Source organism: Hakea prostrata, chromosome 6 (assembly GCF_041222555.1).
Source record: "Hakea prostrata isolate BN-2017 chromosome 6, UWA_Hpros_2, whole genome shotgun sequence".
Taxonomy (NCBI): domain Eukaryota; kingdom Viridiplantae; phylum Streptophyta; class Magnoliopsida; order Proteales; family Proteaceae; genus Hakea; species Hakea prostrata.
In genome coordinates, this window is record NC_142605.1 from 24,225,609 (window position 1) to 24,244,344 (window position 18,736).

The 18,736-nt window shown below is 33.6% G+C and overlaps 1 protein-coding gene across 1 annotated transcript; it reads right to left on the reverse strand.

The window, feature by feature from the left end:
- Positions 1-2,234: 2,234 nt before the first annotated feature.
- LOC149012776 (Transport protein particle (TRAPP) component) lies at positions 2,235-11,859 on the reverse strand. The gene is given in 9 exon segments (XM_089159769.1): positions 2,235-2,527; positions 6,100-6,207; positions 6,292-6,358; positions 6,876-6,952; positions 9,429-9,494; positions 9,496-9,507; positions 11,003-11,066; positions 11,334-11,422; positions 11,732-11,859. Coding segments are annotated over 9 exon segments (585 nt in total). The 5' UTR covers positions 11,804-11,859; the 3' UTR covers positions 2,235-2,497.
- Between the last annotated feature and the right edge of the window lie 6,877 nt (positions 11,860-18,736).

Genomic DNA, 18,736 nt, shown 5'->3' on the forward strand with positions numbered 1-18,736 from the left:
GATGTGAATGCCTCTAGACGTCCTAGATTTCGTTTTATGAGTTAGTGGGTTTCTAATATGAATAGGAACTAGTGAGGAAGGGTGTATTGGGGGCAACAGTTATTGCGGGTAAGGGAGGTTGGTTCCTCATAAGATATTAATTGATGTATTTTTAATATTTCTTCTTCGCTTAATATAATTATCCTTTTAACAAAAAATGTTAGTTTATCTTAAATTTAATATTTTTCCTTTCTAATTTTTTTATTGATTTTCTATATATCTTTTGATGTATTTTGTTTAATTTTGATGAAGAATATAAATATTTCCTAATGTGCTACGAGTCTACGACACATATTATACTGAAAGAGAAAAAATATATATTTCTCTTATTTGATTATGCGGAAGCCAATGTTCATAAAATAAATGTATATTTTGATGACTTAAATATCATCAGAATTCTTGAAGAGGTTCCAAAAGCAGATAACTATTTAAAGAAATAATTTGAAATGAAAGATCTTGGAGAGATAAAGTATTGTCTTAGTTTGCAAATTGATTATTTGACTAATATAATATTCATTCATCAATCAACTTCTATAGACTGAAGCGATATTACATAAATAAAGCACATCCATTGAGTACCCCAATGGTTGTGAGCTCACTTGACATAAAGAAATATTCATTTCGACCTCAATAAAATAATGAAGAATTTTTTAGTCCTAAAGTATCATATCTCAATGCAATCGGGGCATTAATGTATTTTGCTAATAATACACAATCGAATATAACATTTTCTATAAGTGAATTAGCAAGATTTATCTCTTCTCCAATATGAAGACACTGAAATGTTATCAAGCATATATTTCAGTACCTTCGAGAAATTATTGACATGATATTATTTTATGAATGTGAATATCAACTTACATGTTATGTAGATGCATGATATTTATCTGATCTACATAAAACTAGATATCAAACAGGTTATTTATTTACAAGTGCATGTCAGCTATTTCATGGTGTTCAACAAAACAAACTATATCTGTCACTTGTTCAAATCAATTAGAGATAATAGTGATTCATGAAGTATAATATATTTGGTTAATATTAATGATACAACACATTCGGGAAGCATGCGATCTTCTACTAGAAAAAGGGGTTTCAACAATTTATATGAAAATAATGCAGCATGTATAACTCAATTGAAGGGATGATACATCAAAGGAGATAGAACAAAACAAATTTCACAAAAAATCTTATTCACTCATGATCTTCAATGAAATGGTGAAATTGATATTCAACAAATTCGTTCAAGTGATAATTTGACAGATTTATCTACTGAGATGTTGCTTACTTCAAATTTTGAAAAGCTGATACATGGATTGAGATGTAACTCAAAGATATTCAATGATGTTATCATCAAGGGGAGTAAAATACTTACTGCACTATTTTTCCCTTCACCAAAATTTTGTTCCACTGGGTTTTTCTGGTAAGGTTTTTAATAAGGCAGTTATCAATACGTATTATTTAGATATGTATATTCTTTTTCTTACACTGAGATTTTTTTCCACAGGATTTTTTCTTAGTAAAATTTTAACTAGATACATTATCTATTAATGGACATTCAAAGGGAGTGTTATAAATAATATTTATTTATGGTTGTCCGTTACCCCCAAAAAAGAATTTACATTTAATTGAAAATCTCAATTACCTCAAGATGCAATTTTGGTGATTCACATTACCATATTAATTGAATATCACAGCTATCTCATTATACAATGTTGGCAGTCAATATTTCCATTTTATGCACTTTTTATTTTGGGGGCAATTTATCATTCCATATCAAGATCATCTTATTGTGTGTGAAAATCATATATTGTATTTTTTTGTAAACTGTGATATTTCTATATTAGAGAAGATGCTAGTTCCATTATAAATATGTAATGAATAACTCAACTGAAGAATTGAACTCATTTTGTCTTTCTTCTTTGTATTCAATACATATTTTTATTTTAAAACAAATTTTGATTAATTGTTAATATTTTGATTAATAGGAAGTTTTTAGTAACAATTTTTATTATCGTTTTTTAACTATTTTTCATTTTGATATACCAAGCTTCTTTTTCATTTCATAATTTACTTTTGACAAAAATCACCAAATTCTTATACTCATTTCTTTTAAATAGGTATAACACAGAATGAGAATTCATGCCAAAAAGAGCCTAAGTTGAAATAGAGTTGACACAAGCATCGAGTAGAGGAACAAACCATAGCAAGCAATTACATTAAATCGTCACCAATTACACTAATGAATTATAGTGATACACAATGTTCATCCTCAACCGTAGCATCCATGGAGAGAGCAACTCCAACCTAACATAAGACTTGGCATTCCATCAGTAACATTATAGCTGTAAAAGTTCAACAGTATTGGAGTTGTTTGAATCCATTTAATCAGCTGCAAATTCAACAGTCTCCATTATAGTGTAAACTTCAACCAGACTAACACCATTCAACCTGAAAATTAGCCCAACCTTGCTTCTCTTCGTAATACCTGAAAGATAAATCACATTAACATCACTGATAACCGATATTGATTGACGATGATAAATTTGCTGGTCAATGAAACATAGAAAGATCCGCAATTCAAACAAAAAGTAAAAAGCAAATGACAACATAAGCAAATCCCACAATTTTTTGTTTTTTGAACCACAAAAATGCGTTCAGTATACAGGAACTGATTATTAATTTCTCAAGAATCATCTGCAGATATATACACAACACTGGTGTTGTAACCACCAATTCTCATCAAGGGCACCACTGAAAAGAATCCACATAACAGTAAGTACTAACAAAACAAGTATTAATGATCCTTTGACAGGTATTGAAATAGTGAGACAGAGACTTGAAGTTGAATTTTAGGAAGATGTATAATATTGATGATTTCATGATTGAATGAGCATGGTTCTACATATGATTGAATGAGCATGTTTTCGAAGGTTCAGATGGGGAAGAAATATATTGCGATCACAGATTAACATCTTGACCAATTTGGAGAACAGGGGAAGACAGAACACTGTACCACATAACCATAATACGTATTTTATGACAGTTCAGACAGCAAACAGAACTAAAGATGAGAGAAGAAAGTGTGAGGAAATAGAAACAGTCCAGCAAGTCATGTGAATCTCTAAGTGAGATGAGAGAAGAAAGTATGAGGAAATAGAAACAGTCAAGCAAGTCATGTGAATCTCTGCTAAGTGGGGTCCAGTCACGGAGCCACATTGGGGCCGGGGGGCCAGGATTTTTAAAAATTTTGATTAATCATATACTTTTTCCTTATTTCCCTGACTTGATGTGTGAAAGACCACTATTTGCCCCCCCAAAAAAAAATTAAAAATAAAAGTTTAAGATAAAGATGAAGGGTATAGATGTCATTCTTAATCATTATCGGCCATTAAACCCAGTTTTAAGGAAAAAGTAAACTAATTAAACAACCAGCCAGACTCTCCTATTTCTCTATTTCATTCTATTTATTTCTCCGATCTCCCTTTCCTTTCCCCCCCCCAAAAAAAAATTAAAAATAAAAGTTTAAGATAAAGATGAAGGGTATAGATGTCATTCTTAATCATTATCTGATGGTCACCATTAAACCCTAGTTTTAAGGAATAAAAAGTTAAATCCTAATTAAAAACTAACTCATGATCCATGAATCTCTCCCTATTTATTCTCTCATATTTTCATTCCTATTTATTCTCTCCTGAATCTCCTCTTTTAATCCCTATTTTTTCTCTCTTTTTTATCTCACACGTCTCATAAAACATTAGAGAAGTTAGTAGACATTGGAGTTTTCCTAAATCTTCTCCACAATTATCAGGTATTCACTATCTTTCTCAAATTATTCCTCTCTCTCTCCCACTCAGGATTTGTCTAATATTTTTTTCGGAAAACATAATTGAATTTTTTTATTTCGTTGTTCTTTCTTTCTCCTAAAGCAATTTAAATCTCGTTAGAATTCAGCCATTGATTTTATCAGATCTAATCATAATCATTGATTTTTTTAATCCCTAAACATTCTCCTAAATTTCAATTCCTATTAATAGAAATTTAAATCTCGTTTAGAATTTCAGCCATTAATTTTATCATATCTAATCGTAATCATTTAGTTTTATTTTTGAATTCCTACACTTTCAATTCATACTAATAGCAATTTAAATTTTAAATTTCATTAGTTCAATTTTTAGAATTTCAGCCATTAATATTATTAGATCTAATCATAATCATTGATTTTTTTTTACTCGATTTATGGAAATTGACTGTTTTTCCCATATTTAGTTAATTGACTTCAAATCTATCTTTTTTCCTACAATTTCTCCCACAATTTCTTTCCCACCTTTTTTTTCATTATTTTTTAAAGTTTTTTTCCCACAATTTTAGCCACTATGCTTTATTTCAATATATTTTTTATAATTTAATTATAATTGTGTTATCTATATTTTAGCACTCTTATTAACTTACCCAAATTTTTAATGTGGACCCCGCATTGGTCCTCATAATATGTATGGTGAAAAGACATTAGTGCTTCTCCGACGGAGAGGTGATCTAGACTAATTATTCACCCCCCCCCCAATATTCAATCCTAGCTCCGCCCCTAATGGGGTCTGCTACATGGATCCTTGCACTCCAATAGGATTTATTTGAGGTCAAATTGGAATAAGACCTTCCTCATAACTTCTCCAACGGTCATTCTAGGCTTGCCCCTTGCTGTCTCATAGTCCTTCAATCAGGATCATATCAATCTTTACTAGGATATCCCTAGGCTTTCTGTGGGCAAAAACCATACCACTTCAAACGACTCCTTTGGAACTTGCCACTAATCGTGGCAATTCCCAAGTTCTAGTATATTCTTTCTTACTTTATCCTTGTCCACCCACCCATCTTAGCAACATTACCTCTTCTACACAGTTTCTCAATATATCTACCAAACATTCTGCCCCACATGTTCTGTGCCATAATCTCTAATTTATGGTGGAATAAAACTTTAGAAGATGGACTTTCAAATCCAGGTCCCTAGACTTGATTTGGAAAGCCATATGTTTTAATGTTTCTGCTAGGCTTCAGTCCCCCCCCCCCAACCGCCAATGTTGGACCCCCAAAGAGTTGTTACCTGGGCTTTAGGCTCTTCCCTTCTGCCAGCTAGTTGGTTGTAGCTCCCCTCCTTCCTTTTGTACATTTCCTCTCTCTCCCCTCTCAGGGCTTAAGTAATGTGTTTTTCATTCATCTAAAAAGGGGGAAAAGAACCATTGCGCCCCATATATCATAATCATATGTACAACAGTCCAATAGAACGTTTCTTTAAGCTTTAAGAGGACACATCAGTCTCACTGCACTCCAGATGAACCTCTCCGCTTCCTCCGTTCCACTTTCATTTTTGTGAAACAACATCCTCCATCTGACAACCTTTATTTATGATCAACCCAGATATTTCAAATAGCCACTTCATGGTATCTCTCTTTCCTCACTTTGCACCATGTTGATACTTGCCATATTGGCTTCATCTTACCAACAGAAAATATTTATATTAAAGCCAAAAACTGAACCATAATTGTAAGAGAAAAAAACAAAATTGCTACCTAGCCAATCCTAAAGTCCAATGGCAAGCTAAAAACTAATTATAATAAGAATAGGAAACAACAAGAGCCTGATCTAGACTAAGCCGACCATACAATCCCATGTTATGGAGGTCCAGGGACCACCATTGACCCCCAACTGAAATACATCCACTCAAATATCTCCCCATCCAAGATCTGGGAATAGAAAAGAAAGTGAATCTCATTATCCATGCAGCTATCACTTGGTCTATTTGGGTGGAGAGTAACCAACAGTTGTTGGAAGCGAATACTGAATAAGCTTACAGTTTTTGAAAGCAGCATACATATTATACAGAGTAAACTGTAAAACTATCTTTAAGAAGCGGTCCTAGCCTGTTTAGTTCTTCGTATTTTCCTGTATATTATTGGAAGGTCTTTCTCCTCACCCCTCAACCCCAACCACTCCCCCCCCCCCCCCCAAAAAAAAAAAAATAATAATAATAATAATAATAAATAAATAATTGATAAGACTTACCTCTTCAGAGAACTTTATCAAAATGGTTGTGCGAGGTCGCTGCTGACCCTCCATAGGGACAAAATGAGCTGTCACTACAGCTGGAAAACCTGCATTATCCAGGACACCCTTCACAAGAGGCAATAGAGGTATCAACCACCCGATTATCAGACATGAAGGACTAAGTCAAGTTTTTAACAATATCGGACTCACCCTTACAATTCCAGCAACAAATGCCCCACAATTAAATGTCCCCATGTCTTTTGGTATGGAAATAAATCTTCAAAAAAAATAAGAAATATCAGAAAGAAAGCCTACCTAGAATTGATAAATAAGAAACACCAAAAAATGAAACATTTTTAGTTCAGGAGTTATCTAAATGCAACCACTATGGTGGATTTTAAAATGCCCACACTTTTGCACATCCTTGCCACATGGAACACATGGATGGACATGGACTGGTCAAATTCTGCAACAAGCATGTGAAGTAGTTAAAAGGTGATCCTCAGTAACAAGAATACAATCTTGCTCCAAGGAAAGCCAATGGAACTGTTGTTGCCATCTCAGCATTATGGAATTAATTGCATTTCCGTGATTCTTTTCACTTGAAAAACACTTTTGAGGAACTCTGATGTTTGTTTGGTTCTGAAACTTTACCATTTTGAGGTCCTCTATAACATGGAGTCCATTGGCACTGCCACATGGCAAAGTGGTGATATCCTAAATACTGCAAACTATGGCATGAAGAGACACCTTTTGATTTATCAATTGAAAAAGTTCAATAATAATATCATTACCGATTCACAAGGAGCTCTTTTTCGCTGATCATGTACTCATCTTCATGTTCAGTTCCCTTCTCAAGTGAATCTGCTACCTAATATCAAGTAGAAGTGAAACAGTAAGTATTGTAAATTTTCACCAGAAACTGTTACAAACGAATAGAGTAAAATGCCCAGACAAACAAAATAACCACTTCCTCATATCTATAAGAAAAAGGGTAAGTCATGAACCTGTATTTACTAATTTCATTTGGATGCCAATTACTCCACTCTCCCCTCTTCCTCCCCCATCCCCTCCCCCACCCCCTCCTCTTCCTCCCTCGTCCTCAGAACAGAAACAACAACAACAAAAACAAGCCTTCTCCCAACTAAATGGGATTCGCCACATGGATCCTTGCCTTCCAATCAGCTCTATTTGAAGCCATGCTAGAAACAAGGCCTCAGCTATGCATATCCTTTCTCACCACCTCTCCTAAGGTTATCTTAGGTCTGCCCCTAGTTCTTCTAATTCCTTTGATCTAGATTAAAGCACTTCTCCCAACAGAGGCATTTAAAGGGGCTCTGTTGAATTTGGCCATGCCCACCTCAATTTACTTTCTCATAACTTATCATTTGTAGGAATTACTCCAAAAACAGCTCTAATATGATCATTCATTACCTTATTCTTCCTATTTTTGCCACTAATCCATCTTAGCATTCTCATTTCTGCTACAATGAGTTTACTTATATGATGCTTCTTGACAGCCCAACACTTTACACCTTATAACACAGCTGGCTCATATGATTGTCCTATAGAACTTCCCCTCCCTCACCCTCAAAAAAAAAAAATATATATATATAAAAAAAAAAAGAGAAAAGAGAGAGAGAGCTTACACTAGTAATACACAAATGTTTTTTTAGTTTTGAACCTTGATTTGTCAAACAACAACATTAAGGTTTTAGTAATGGAATAGGAATCATTGTCATGTGCTATGCATGTTAGCATAGTTGCATGTGGCCAATGTTTCCCTTTATCTTTCTTGTCTTTTGTATGGTTCCCCCTTTCCTCCTTATTCTCTTTCTCATCTCCAAATGAAAATTTCCTCTCAAACCCAAAGTTTTATGGTACTGCTCATGGTACTTATTTTCGTATTACTTTCCAAATTTTCTTCTCTCTAAACACAAATTAATCTTGATCATGTCTGACACTGTTGGAATTTGAAGAAATTATTGCTCGGACAGTATTATTTCATTCATAGGCCCCAAAGGGGTATTTATAGTTATAATCTAAGTAAATCCCACTCTGAATAGGAAAAGAAATTAAAAAAACAAGTAGATAAACTAATCTTAGACTTATTAGGAAACAAATCTAACACCAAATAGGAAACAAATATAGAAAATATAAGATAATAAAATATAATTAAAATCGGGATTTAAAGGGGAATCCTATTCCAATTAGGAAACCTCAGTCATACTTCCAACATAAATCTCTTTTCTACATTTCAGCTCTGGAAATCTCAAACCCAAGGCCGTTCAACAATGCAGCCATGCCCTCATGGATGTGTTCCCCATGTTCACACTCCCATCTTGTTTATGCACCTCTTCCCTATATTTCAGCCCTAGAAATTTAAAAGCTTGTGTTATATTATAAGAGTTCACCCATGCCCTTAGGATGCATTCCCCATGTTCTCACTCCCATTTGGACTCATAAACTTGCACTTAATATCCATATCTGTTCCCTCATCCACAAAAGTTTTCACTTCTGAGTCTAGTTTATGTAGCTCCTGTTTCTGACAATCCATGCCCGTGAAGTACACGTAAGCTATGACCATGTTCACAGGTTATAGGGTAAGAAACATGAAAGGGTGAAGAAGGGAGGAGAAATGGGAAACATTAAGTAAGAAGGGTGTAGGAGTTATAACCAGCTGGGAAATGTAGTTCCATCATTGACCCTTCTAAATACATAGAACTAGGTTCAAACTTTATAAAGGGATGGTCCATATTTTCAGGCATGCGGTTTTGTTCCCACCAGCCCCAAAACACATTATCTGCTGTTTTTCTTAGTGAAGCAGGGGACTATCAGGAGCTCCCACATCTCTTGTTTAATACAATAACAGCATAATCTGTTGCTTTTTTTTATTTTAATATTTTGTCTCTGCTTGGATCCATGTAGTTGACCGAATTAAGTTGGGATAAAGGCTGAGTTGTTGTAGTCAACTAGTAATTGTAAAAGAACTGAATGTGGAGCAAAAAGCCATCACATGAACACTATTTATAACTCAATCTAAACTGGGATCTTCAAATAAACCTCTAGGGGTCCAGGCCATGAGACACTTACAAAGCCAAAATCCAGCAGATAAAAAAAACCACCCAAAGAGAAGCAACAAACAAAAACAAAAACAAAAAATAAAAATAAGCCACTGGAACTTCCAAACACTAATGAGTTTTGTCACGTGTAAAGGTAAGAACCTGAAAAAGATAACATCTAAGAAAATCCATTTACGTCATCAGGTAAAAAATTCCACCATTGACAACAGATTATGCAAGAAAATTCCACCAATGATAACAGAAAATGCAAGACAATGGACGGACCTTTCCAAATAAAACTTTCCATACTGTACTGTGTACAAAGGACAAAATTCCCAACAATCGTGTTTCCTCTTCTGTTTCCCTGTGTCATCACATTGAGAATCGAAATAAAAAATCAGACCAAAGATAAAACCAACCATGCTAAATAGCTTTCCTGTATAATAAATTCCATTTGCAGTATTCAACTTCAAATAAAAGTAAAACAGTGGTACAGTTATTTATGAAAAAAGAAAAACTAAAATAGGGATACACTTTGCTTAGAAAAAGCACATCTCCCATGCTCAATTTGTAAAAGGCACACTATCGCACAAGATTCACACGAACTGAATCTTGACTTATACAATCCAGCTTGAGTTGGAGGCAGTAGTTCTCGTACATCAAGCTTAGAGTGTTTCCATTTCAAGACTCTAAATATGTAGTAAGAATGAAGCATCAGAGACACCCACAATTTCCATGTCTATATGAGCAGCCTCAGAAAAATTTTACCATCAGAAATATTTATAAAATTTGAGCAGAAGTTCTGAACCAAAAGTCCAAGCACATATTTGAGCAAGTTCAACTGGGCTATCCTAACCTGGGCATTCTTTTTCAACTTTTTAAAGATTCAACCTTTTTCCATATGAAAAAGAAAATCCCCCTCTCAATAAAATTCCTTTCATTATAAATAAAAATAAAAGAGGGGAAATTTCTGCCAGCCAGTTCTTGGGCAAAAAACTAGATCCTCTTTTCTTTCTAGGGCCACCTTGAAGCAAGTTAAGCATTGCACATTCCAAACTCACAGAGAACCAGATGGATGAGAATGGATTGGGCACATATTAAAAGGAAACACCCACACTCCCACACTAAGGTTTTAAGGATTTCACATCAGATCTATCTGAACATTTGATCCACATCAGTCTCAAATCCAACCAATCCAGCAGTGACATCATGATTGTTTGCTGTCACTGCATTCGCTGATCCAGCATAGAAATATAGACCATGAACTCACTTAGAAACAATCCAGATCCCAATTTTGATATCAAAATTGTTGCAGATAATACCAATTTGTTACCAGATAGGGTACCAATGTTTACAATAACTATTCTGACACACCTCCCCCCACATCAATTAGGGTTAGACAGCAGATGTTCAAGTACTTTCATACTTATGAGCAAATCAAACAGAACACCAATTGTCTAAGATGAAATTATAAAGCATGAGAGTACCAATTTTTCTCAATGCAATTTACCACTCCTTAGATAAATCAATCCGTATACTTTAGTATGTATTAAGCATGAAATTTACTCATAAAAGGATTTGAAAGCCAATAAACAATTATGTTTTGTGTATCCACTGAATAAAACTTCTCTCAAAGGCACAGGAAAATTTATAATTATTAACAAACAAGTATGTTGCAAACAGACCAGTGGTACAGTACTCAACTTTAATCATTCTATCCCAAGCAGAACGGATAAAAGTATTCTCTAGTTCAATCCATCAAAGAGAAACCACTACTTCTTCTTGATATTAGATCAACCCATTTTAAAACGAGGCTGTTCAACACTCTGACACGGCTCTCATATGAAAAAATTGCCTACCTTATCCCTATGGCAAAGAAGTTCCAGTACTCTTGCACCAACAGCATAGCCAGCATCCTCTAGCCTGCTCCAATTCAAATAAAATCAGTATGCTGAAATATGAAGATAAACTCGGGCACAGAAATCACCAGTTCAAAAACATGACTAGAGGCCTGGTTTTATCAATTGTAATAAGCAATAATCGTAGATCTAATTCAGCAAAGTCATGCAAATGAGTTTTAAGATCAAATCATTGTCCACGACCGGAATGTTAAAAGATTAAAACTTTTGTGGATTTCTTTTCTTTACAAGATTCCTATCAACCACATAAAATTAGCCATAGGTCAATCACCTTCTCTCTAACTCAGCAATGTTGTCAACTTGAGTCTGATTGTACTGCACAAGCTCCGAAAACAAGAATGCAAAGGCACTCAGACTGACCTGTAGCCAATTCACTGATCAGAGAACTCGGAAATTTCCCAATCCAGAAAAAATAAATATACAAATAAAAGAAAGTGGCTATAGTACTACATCACTAAGATCACAAATATATAGAATGAATCTAAAAAAAAAAACTTTGAAGATTGAACCTAGAAATCCAAGTGAGATCAAGAGTGAGATCAACTTGGCTATCATCATAGGACAAATGACAGTAGAAAGGGACATTTAGTAGAAAAGCAAAGAAATGAAGTTAGAAATTAAAAAGAGAGAAGCATAAATTGCAGAGAATATATCGGAAGAGGAGAAGACCTCTTGTTTGCCCTTGCTCAGAGGCTTATCAAGGACATTAGAGTACTGCTTGACCTTCCCCACTCCGATCATCGTCTCCTCCTTCCGTTTCTTTCTGCAATTTGAGAAAACGGACGAGCTCGAATCGAATTATGAAACATGAGCAAGGAAGAAGGTTAACCACATAACAGTGTTAACACGGAATCGGGATCAGAGTCGGTCCCGATTCCGTGTTACAAAACCTTGTCGTCCGTTCTCGGCTTGTGCCGGAATTCGGAATTGACCCTAAAATCGGTTTAAAATCAAGGGAGAAACATTTATTATTAAAACTCAAAAAGGAAAAGTCCATGTCGTTTACTCGTGTCATTCCTCTTTCTTTCTTTTTAATTAAACTTTCATTAAGAGGTGGGGGCAGAAGGGGAAATTAAACATAACTTCAGTAACCACTTAGAGGAACATGGTCAATAACTTGAACCCTGAACCAATTAGGCCTTCCATGCTAGATGATCTGCTACAAGTTGAATCATCTAGAAACATAAATGAGTCTAAACCCCAGAAATATACTACTTATAAATTTAATATCTTCAATTACAGGTAGTATAAAAATAAGGGGTAAGGTTGTCTCTGATAAGTAACTCACCAGCAGCTGAGAGTCGGTGTCTATCTCCACATATTCAAAACCATTAGCCATAGCTTCTAACATCCATCCTCACATTACATTTGCCTCCCCTTCAATCATAGATGAGAAGGATTTGGGAAAATATGCTGCCACTAGGGGCTTACCCTCCCAATCTTTGATGGTAATCCCCACCCCCCTTCCTTGTTTTCTGTTGCTAAGTGACATCGGTGTTCACCTTAACAAAAGAATGGTTCGGCTGTTGGCACTCCACTCTTTCCGGCGCTGTGCTTCTAGTTTCAGCCGGGGCATTTTGATTCACCTTCTTAACCGGTGACCAAAATTCTAAATGAGCTTGGATCGCCATTTGCATAACTTTAGTTGGTGACTTCAATGACTCGCCAACTACTATTGAGTTTCGAGCATTTCACAGGGACCATAAGATGAAAGATATCAGACTTTTCACTTTCTCTCCTTCTTTCTTCTCTAGTTTCTGTAAATCTGCCCAAGTCTTCATCCATTCAGCCATTGTTGTGAATTCCTTTTGAAAGCTTCTCCATATTAATGGGCTGCCATACCACACTGCTTTAGCAAATTCACAGTGAAGAAGTGAATGAGTAATGGTTTCTTCTTCCACTCCAAATGCCCCACAAAGCTGGCCCACCTTCATACCTCTTTTACTTAGCTCCTTAGAGATGGCTAGACTGTCATTACATGCTCTCCACAGGAAATTTCTTTACTTTGGGAAGAGTTTTACACTCCAAAATGTCCATCCAATTTGTTGAATTCATCTCTTCCCAGATATGCACTTTTGAGGGTGATGGAGCTTTATATTATTCTATTTCTTGTATTTTTTTTAAGCAACATATAGGCTGATTTAACAAAGAACATGTCGTTGTCGCTAGCACCCGTACTTAAGTATCTTGATAAGGAAATAGAGCTAATGGTATATTAAGCATTGCTTTAGCCACATGTGGAATAAAATACTTCTTGATCTTGTCTTCCATCCATGTTTAGCTTTGAGGATGAATGATGTCCACTACCATTTCAATGACACACTCCTCGAGTTTAGAAGATGTGACTTTAAAGTTATCCAAACCTAGCACCCATCTTGCATTCCATATATTCACTTGCATTCCTGTGCCAACCTTCCATAAGCCTTGTTTTAGAACCTCCCCTCCATCAAGAATGCTTCTCCATGCCCATGATGGATTATTCCCCTATTTGGCCTCGAGAAAAGAACAAGGGGAAAAGTAAATGGCTTTAAGAAATTTGTCCCACTCCGCATCTGGCTGTGAAAATAATGTCCAAGCTACCTTACATAGTAAAGCACGATTGTGTAATAGAGGGTCTATTATTCCAATACTTCTTTTCTCCCGACATCCAAAACATAAGATTTTTGTCTTCATTACTACCCAAAAAAATCTTGATGCTTTGGCTTTCACTTTGTCATAAATACTTTTTATGATCTTGAAGTGTGAAGTGGCATATATGGTAGAGGGTAGTGCCACAGTTTTGAGTAAAACTTCCCTACTAGATTGATTCAACAATTTCTTGGCCCAACCATTGAACTTCTTCTCCATATTGTACTCAAAGAGTGAAATAATTCGACTTTTGAGACCCCAAAATCCGTGGGTAATCCAAGGTACTTCTGTGGTCCATCTCCACTTTGAAGATTTTAGAGAAACATCTCTTGATCCGTGATGGGGTATTGGGGCTGATTTTCTGAAGTTAATAGCTTGTCCCAATGCCTTGCAATACATCTCCATACATTCCTTTAATGTATGAACACTATCCAATTTTACCTTAGAAAATAGGATACAATCATTAGCAAACATAAGATTGGTGAGAGGTGGCATCCTTCCTCGAATTTTAATCTCTTTAACTTCTTGTGTAAGCTCCTTCTGATTAATGAGGTTGATGAAACATTGAGAACATATCACAAAAAGTGCTAGAAATAGTGGATCACCTTGTCTCAGGCCTCTCTCCGGTATGATCTCAAACATTCCCCTCCATTCACCAAAAATGAATATTTCGCTGATGGCAATGTATTTAGCACCATATCTCTAAATTTGACTCCAAAGCCCAACTTTGTAAGAATAGCATCCACAAGTCTCCACTCCACTATGTCATACGCTCTCTTCATAGCTAGCTTTCTTTCTTCCTTTAAGATAGTGAAAGGCCTCATGTGCTTTATAGATATTGTCCGAAATCAATCTCCCTTTTACACAAGTTGACTGTGAGGTTGGGATGATGTTCGGAAGCACTAGGTGTAATCTTGTCGCTAGCACTTTAGTTGCAACTTTGACTGCTACAGAACATTAGATTAATTGGGCGAAAGTCTTCAGCCCTTTCTGGATTATCTTTCTTTGGTATCAAGCACACTGGTGTGTCGTTGCTTCCTTTTGGTAGGAAACCTGTATGAAAGGAATTTATGCATTTACAAAATATTATGAATCAACTGCCAAATTTGCTAACCTGCTAAGAGTTATTAAATCTCATATTCCAGCTGCAAATGCTTCAATTAGGATTGATGTCATAGCAGGACAATCTATCAGTGCAAATAAAATTAAAACGTGAAAAATCAATCGATTCCAAGGATAAAATTCTAAAAAAAAAGAAATGAGCAAATGATCAATATGGTCATAAAATGGAGACAATTGATTATGAAAATCTTGAAGACTTAACTTTTTATGAAACCCCAAAAGAGGTTCAGGTACCTGAAAATAATAAAGAGATCTTGATTAGTTATGTCATTGCAAGAAAAATATGGAACTGAAAATATAAAATTATCGACAACATTTTTGCATATTATGTTATTGTTGAAATAATACAATAAGACGAGGATCTTGAACACAAATTTGTTGATGAATGTAAATAAATAAATGATTGGCCAAAACGTAAAGACACAATTCAAGTAGTATTGAATTCGTTTAAAAAATTAAAGTTTTTAGATCTGTAGTCTAACATCTGAAGGTATAAAACCAGTGGGGGTACAAATAAATTTTCATACGAAAAATGAAATGAGAAAAAGAATGAAATTGTGATATATATATAAAGCATGAATTATGGCACCAGAATTTTCGCAAAGGCCTGTCATTGATTACATTGAAATATGTTCTCTAATGGTGGATGCAATCACCTTCAGATATCTTATTAGTCTGGTAGTATATGAAAATTTTGACATGCGACTAATGGATATTATTATAACCTATCATATGGCTCACTCGAGTGTGAAATTTATATGAAAAATCCCTGAAGAATGTAAAATGCTTGAAGCATATAAGAATTCCTAGGAAGTTTGTTCAATAAGGCTTCAGTGATGATCATGGCATATATGGTATAATCCCCTTGGTGGATATTTACTAAATGAAATGTATAAAAATGATCTAATTTATTATTGTACTTTTATTAAAGGATATGGATCTAATTTTATAAGTATATATGTAAATATCATTGGAACTCATAAAGAGCTTCCAAAAGCAGTAGACTATTTGAAGAAAAAATTTGAAATGAAAGATCTTGGAGAGACAAAATATTGTCTTTACTTGCAAATTGATCATTTGACGAATAAAATATTCGTTCATCAATCGACTTCTATAGAGAAGGTTTTGAAGCGATGGTACATGAATGAAACACATCCATTGAGTATCCCAATGGTTGTGAGATCGTTTGACATAAAGAAAAATTCATTTCGACCCAAGAAAACAATGAAGAATTTTTTTGGTCCTGAAGTATCATATCTTAATGCAATTTGGGCATTAATGTATATTACTAATAATACACAACCAAATATAGCATTTTCTATAATTATATTAGCAAGATTTATCTCTACTCCAATACGAAGATACTGAAATGTTATTAAACATATATTTCAGTATCTTCGAAGAATTAATTTATGAATGTGGACATCAACTTACTTGTTATGCAGATGAATGATATTTATTTGTTCTACATAAAACTAGATCTCAAACATACTATTTATTCACAAGTGAATGTTAGTTATTTATTGGCGTTCAACAAAACAAACTATAGCTATCATTTATTCAAATCATGAAAAGATAATAGTGATTCATGAAGCATGTAATCTTCTACTAGAAGAAGGGGTTTCAACAATATTATATGAAGATAATACTGCATGTATAGTTCAATTGAAGGGATGATACATCAAAGGAGATATAATGAAACATATTTTACTGAAATTCTTCTTCACTCATGATCTTCAACAAAATGGAGAAATCTATGTTCATTGAATTTGTTCAAGTGATAACTTGACATGTTAATTTATTGAGGCATTGCCTATTTCAAATTTTGAGAAGCTGGTATATAATATTGGAATGTGCGTATTCAAATATACTCAATGATGTCATCATTAGGGGGAGTAAAATACATGCTGCACTCTTTTTCCCTTCACCCAAGGTTTTGTCCCACTGGGTTTTCCTGGTAAGGTTTTTAATGAGACAACTACCAATACGTATTATTTAAATATGTAACTCTTAAATATGTATACTGATCGGTTTTTCAGGATTTCCGTTACTCAGCACTATTTTTCATTCACTAAGATTTTTCCCAATGGTTTTTTTTTAGTAAGGTTTTAACGAGGTACATTATCTATTGATGGACATCCAAGGGGAAGTGTAATAAATAATATTATTTATGGATGTCCATTACCCCCAAAGAGATTGTAATTCCAATTGAAAATCTCAAGTATCTCAAGATACAATCTTGATTATTTACATTCTCATATTATTGAATATTACATCCATCTCATTATACAATATTTGCAGTCAATATTTCCATTCTATGCACCTTCTATCTTGGATGATAATCTATCATTCCATATCAAGATTATTTTATTGTGTGTGAGAATCATATATTGTTTTTCTTTGTAGACTCTAATATTACCATATCAGATAAAATGCTAGTTTCATTATAAATATGTAATGACTAACTCATAGAAAAGTTGAATTCATTTTGTCTTTCTTCTTTATATTCAATATATCTTCTTTATTTTATAACAGTTTTTTAATAATAAAGAAATTGTAGATTTTGATGGGAAAAATGAGAAGATAAAGGGTATATTGGTATTTCTAGGTTACAATGTATATAGTAGGTTAAAATCCTAATGTTAATTTTTTGTACAAAAACAATATTAAGGATATATTTGTCTATCCTTCGCATTCACCTCATCGTTCTACCAGAAAAGGGGGCAGTTGCCATTTTAAGAAACATTCTAGGGTGTCTTTGCCAACTTGAAATACTTTTGAGGTGTATGTGATTTTTTTTTTTTTAATATTTTGGGGTGTTTATGAATTTCTCCTATTTTTATTAATACTAGCCTAAAACCAAGTTATAACGCAACACACTGGATACAAACAAATAATTGAAATTTCCCACTTGTCATGAATTAAATAAAAAAGCTCTAATACCATGTAAAGCAGTAAAGATGAAGAATTAAGTTGATGGGAAACAATAAAAAATTGTTATAAAGATATAATCTGAATAATTGAAAATCCCACTTGTCATGCCTTATTCTAGGCATAATCTATTAGATGAAGCAGAGGAAGAAATAAAAGAAAAAAAAATAAAGAAAAACATTATTATAGTAAAATTATAACAAGAAGCTCTAATACCACTTACAAATGAAGAATGAAATTAAAGGAAAAAAATAAATAAAATGTTATAAATATATAATAAATAACAAATACAAAGATAAAAAAACTACAATAGACACCCTAACCTTTTTCTTGGAGTTATGAAGGGATATATAACCTTATATTGAAAATGGAGAAAATTTATAACTCTTCATCATGCTTAAATCTTTATTTACTCTTTATTCTCAAGACGATAAAAATAAAAAAAATAAAAAAAAGAGAGTAAATTATTACTTCTCTTTCCCAAATATAAAAATCACAATTCTTAAAAGATTAAAATTAAAGCTATCCAAAAAATAAATCAATGATTTCCAGGCAGAATTCCAATTTTCATGGAAAAAATAAAAAAAAAAACCAAATTTCTATTTCTGTTTTGTTAAAATAAAGTCAAATTATGAAATATAATAATTTGTGAAATTGAAATCAATGTAAGAAGTAAAATATTTTTTAAAAACTATTAAACTATTAAATCTGAATTATTCATCATAAACGGTTCAGATTTAATGGTAAAATTTATTTATCTAGTGGTGCAGCTATATTTATGTCTTAAAATAAATATTTTATTAATTCTTCTGACGTTTGGTATTACCGTAGCCAATTTTGACTCTACCACGTGTCATTTTAAAGGATATTACTTTTAATTATTATTATTATTATTTATTAATTAAAGACAAACGGAGTTTTAACTTAATTAAGGACCAAATATATATATATATTTTTTATTAATTACCATTTCTGCATTTTTCTCTATTTCCA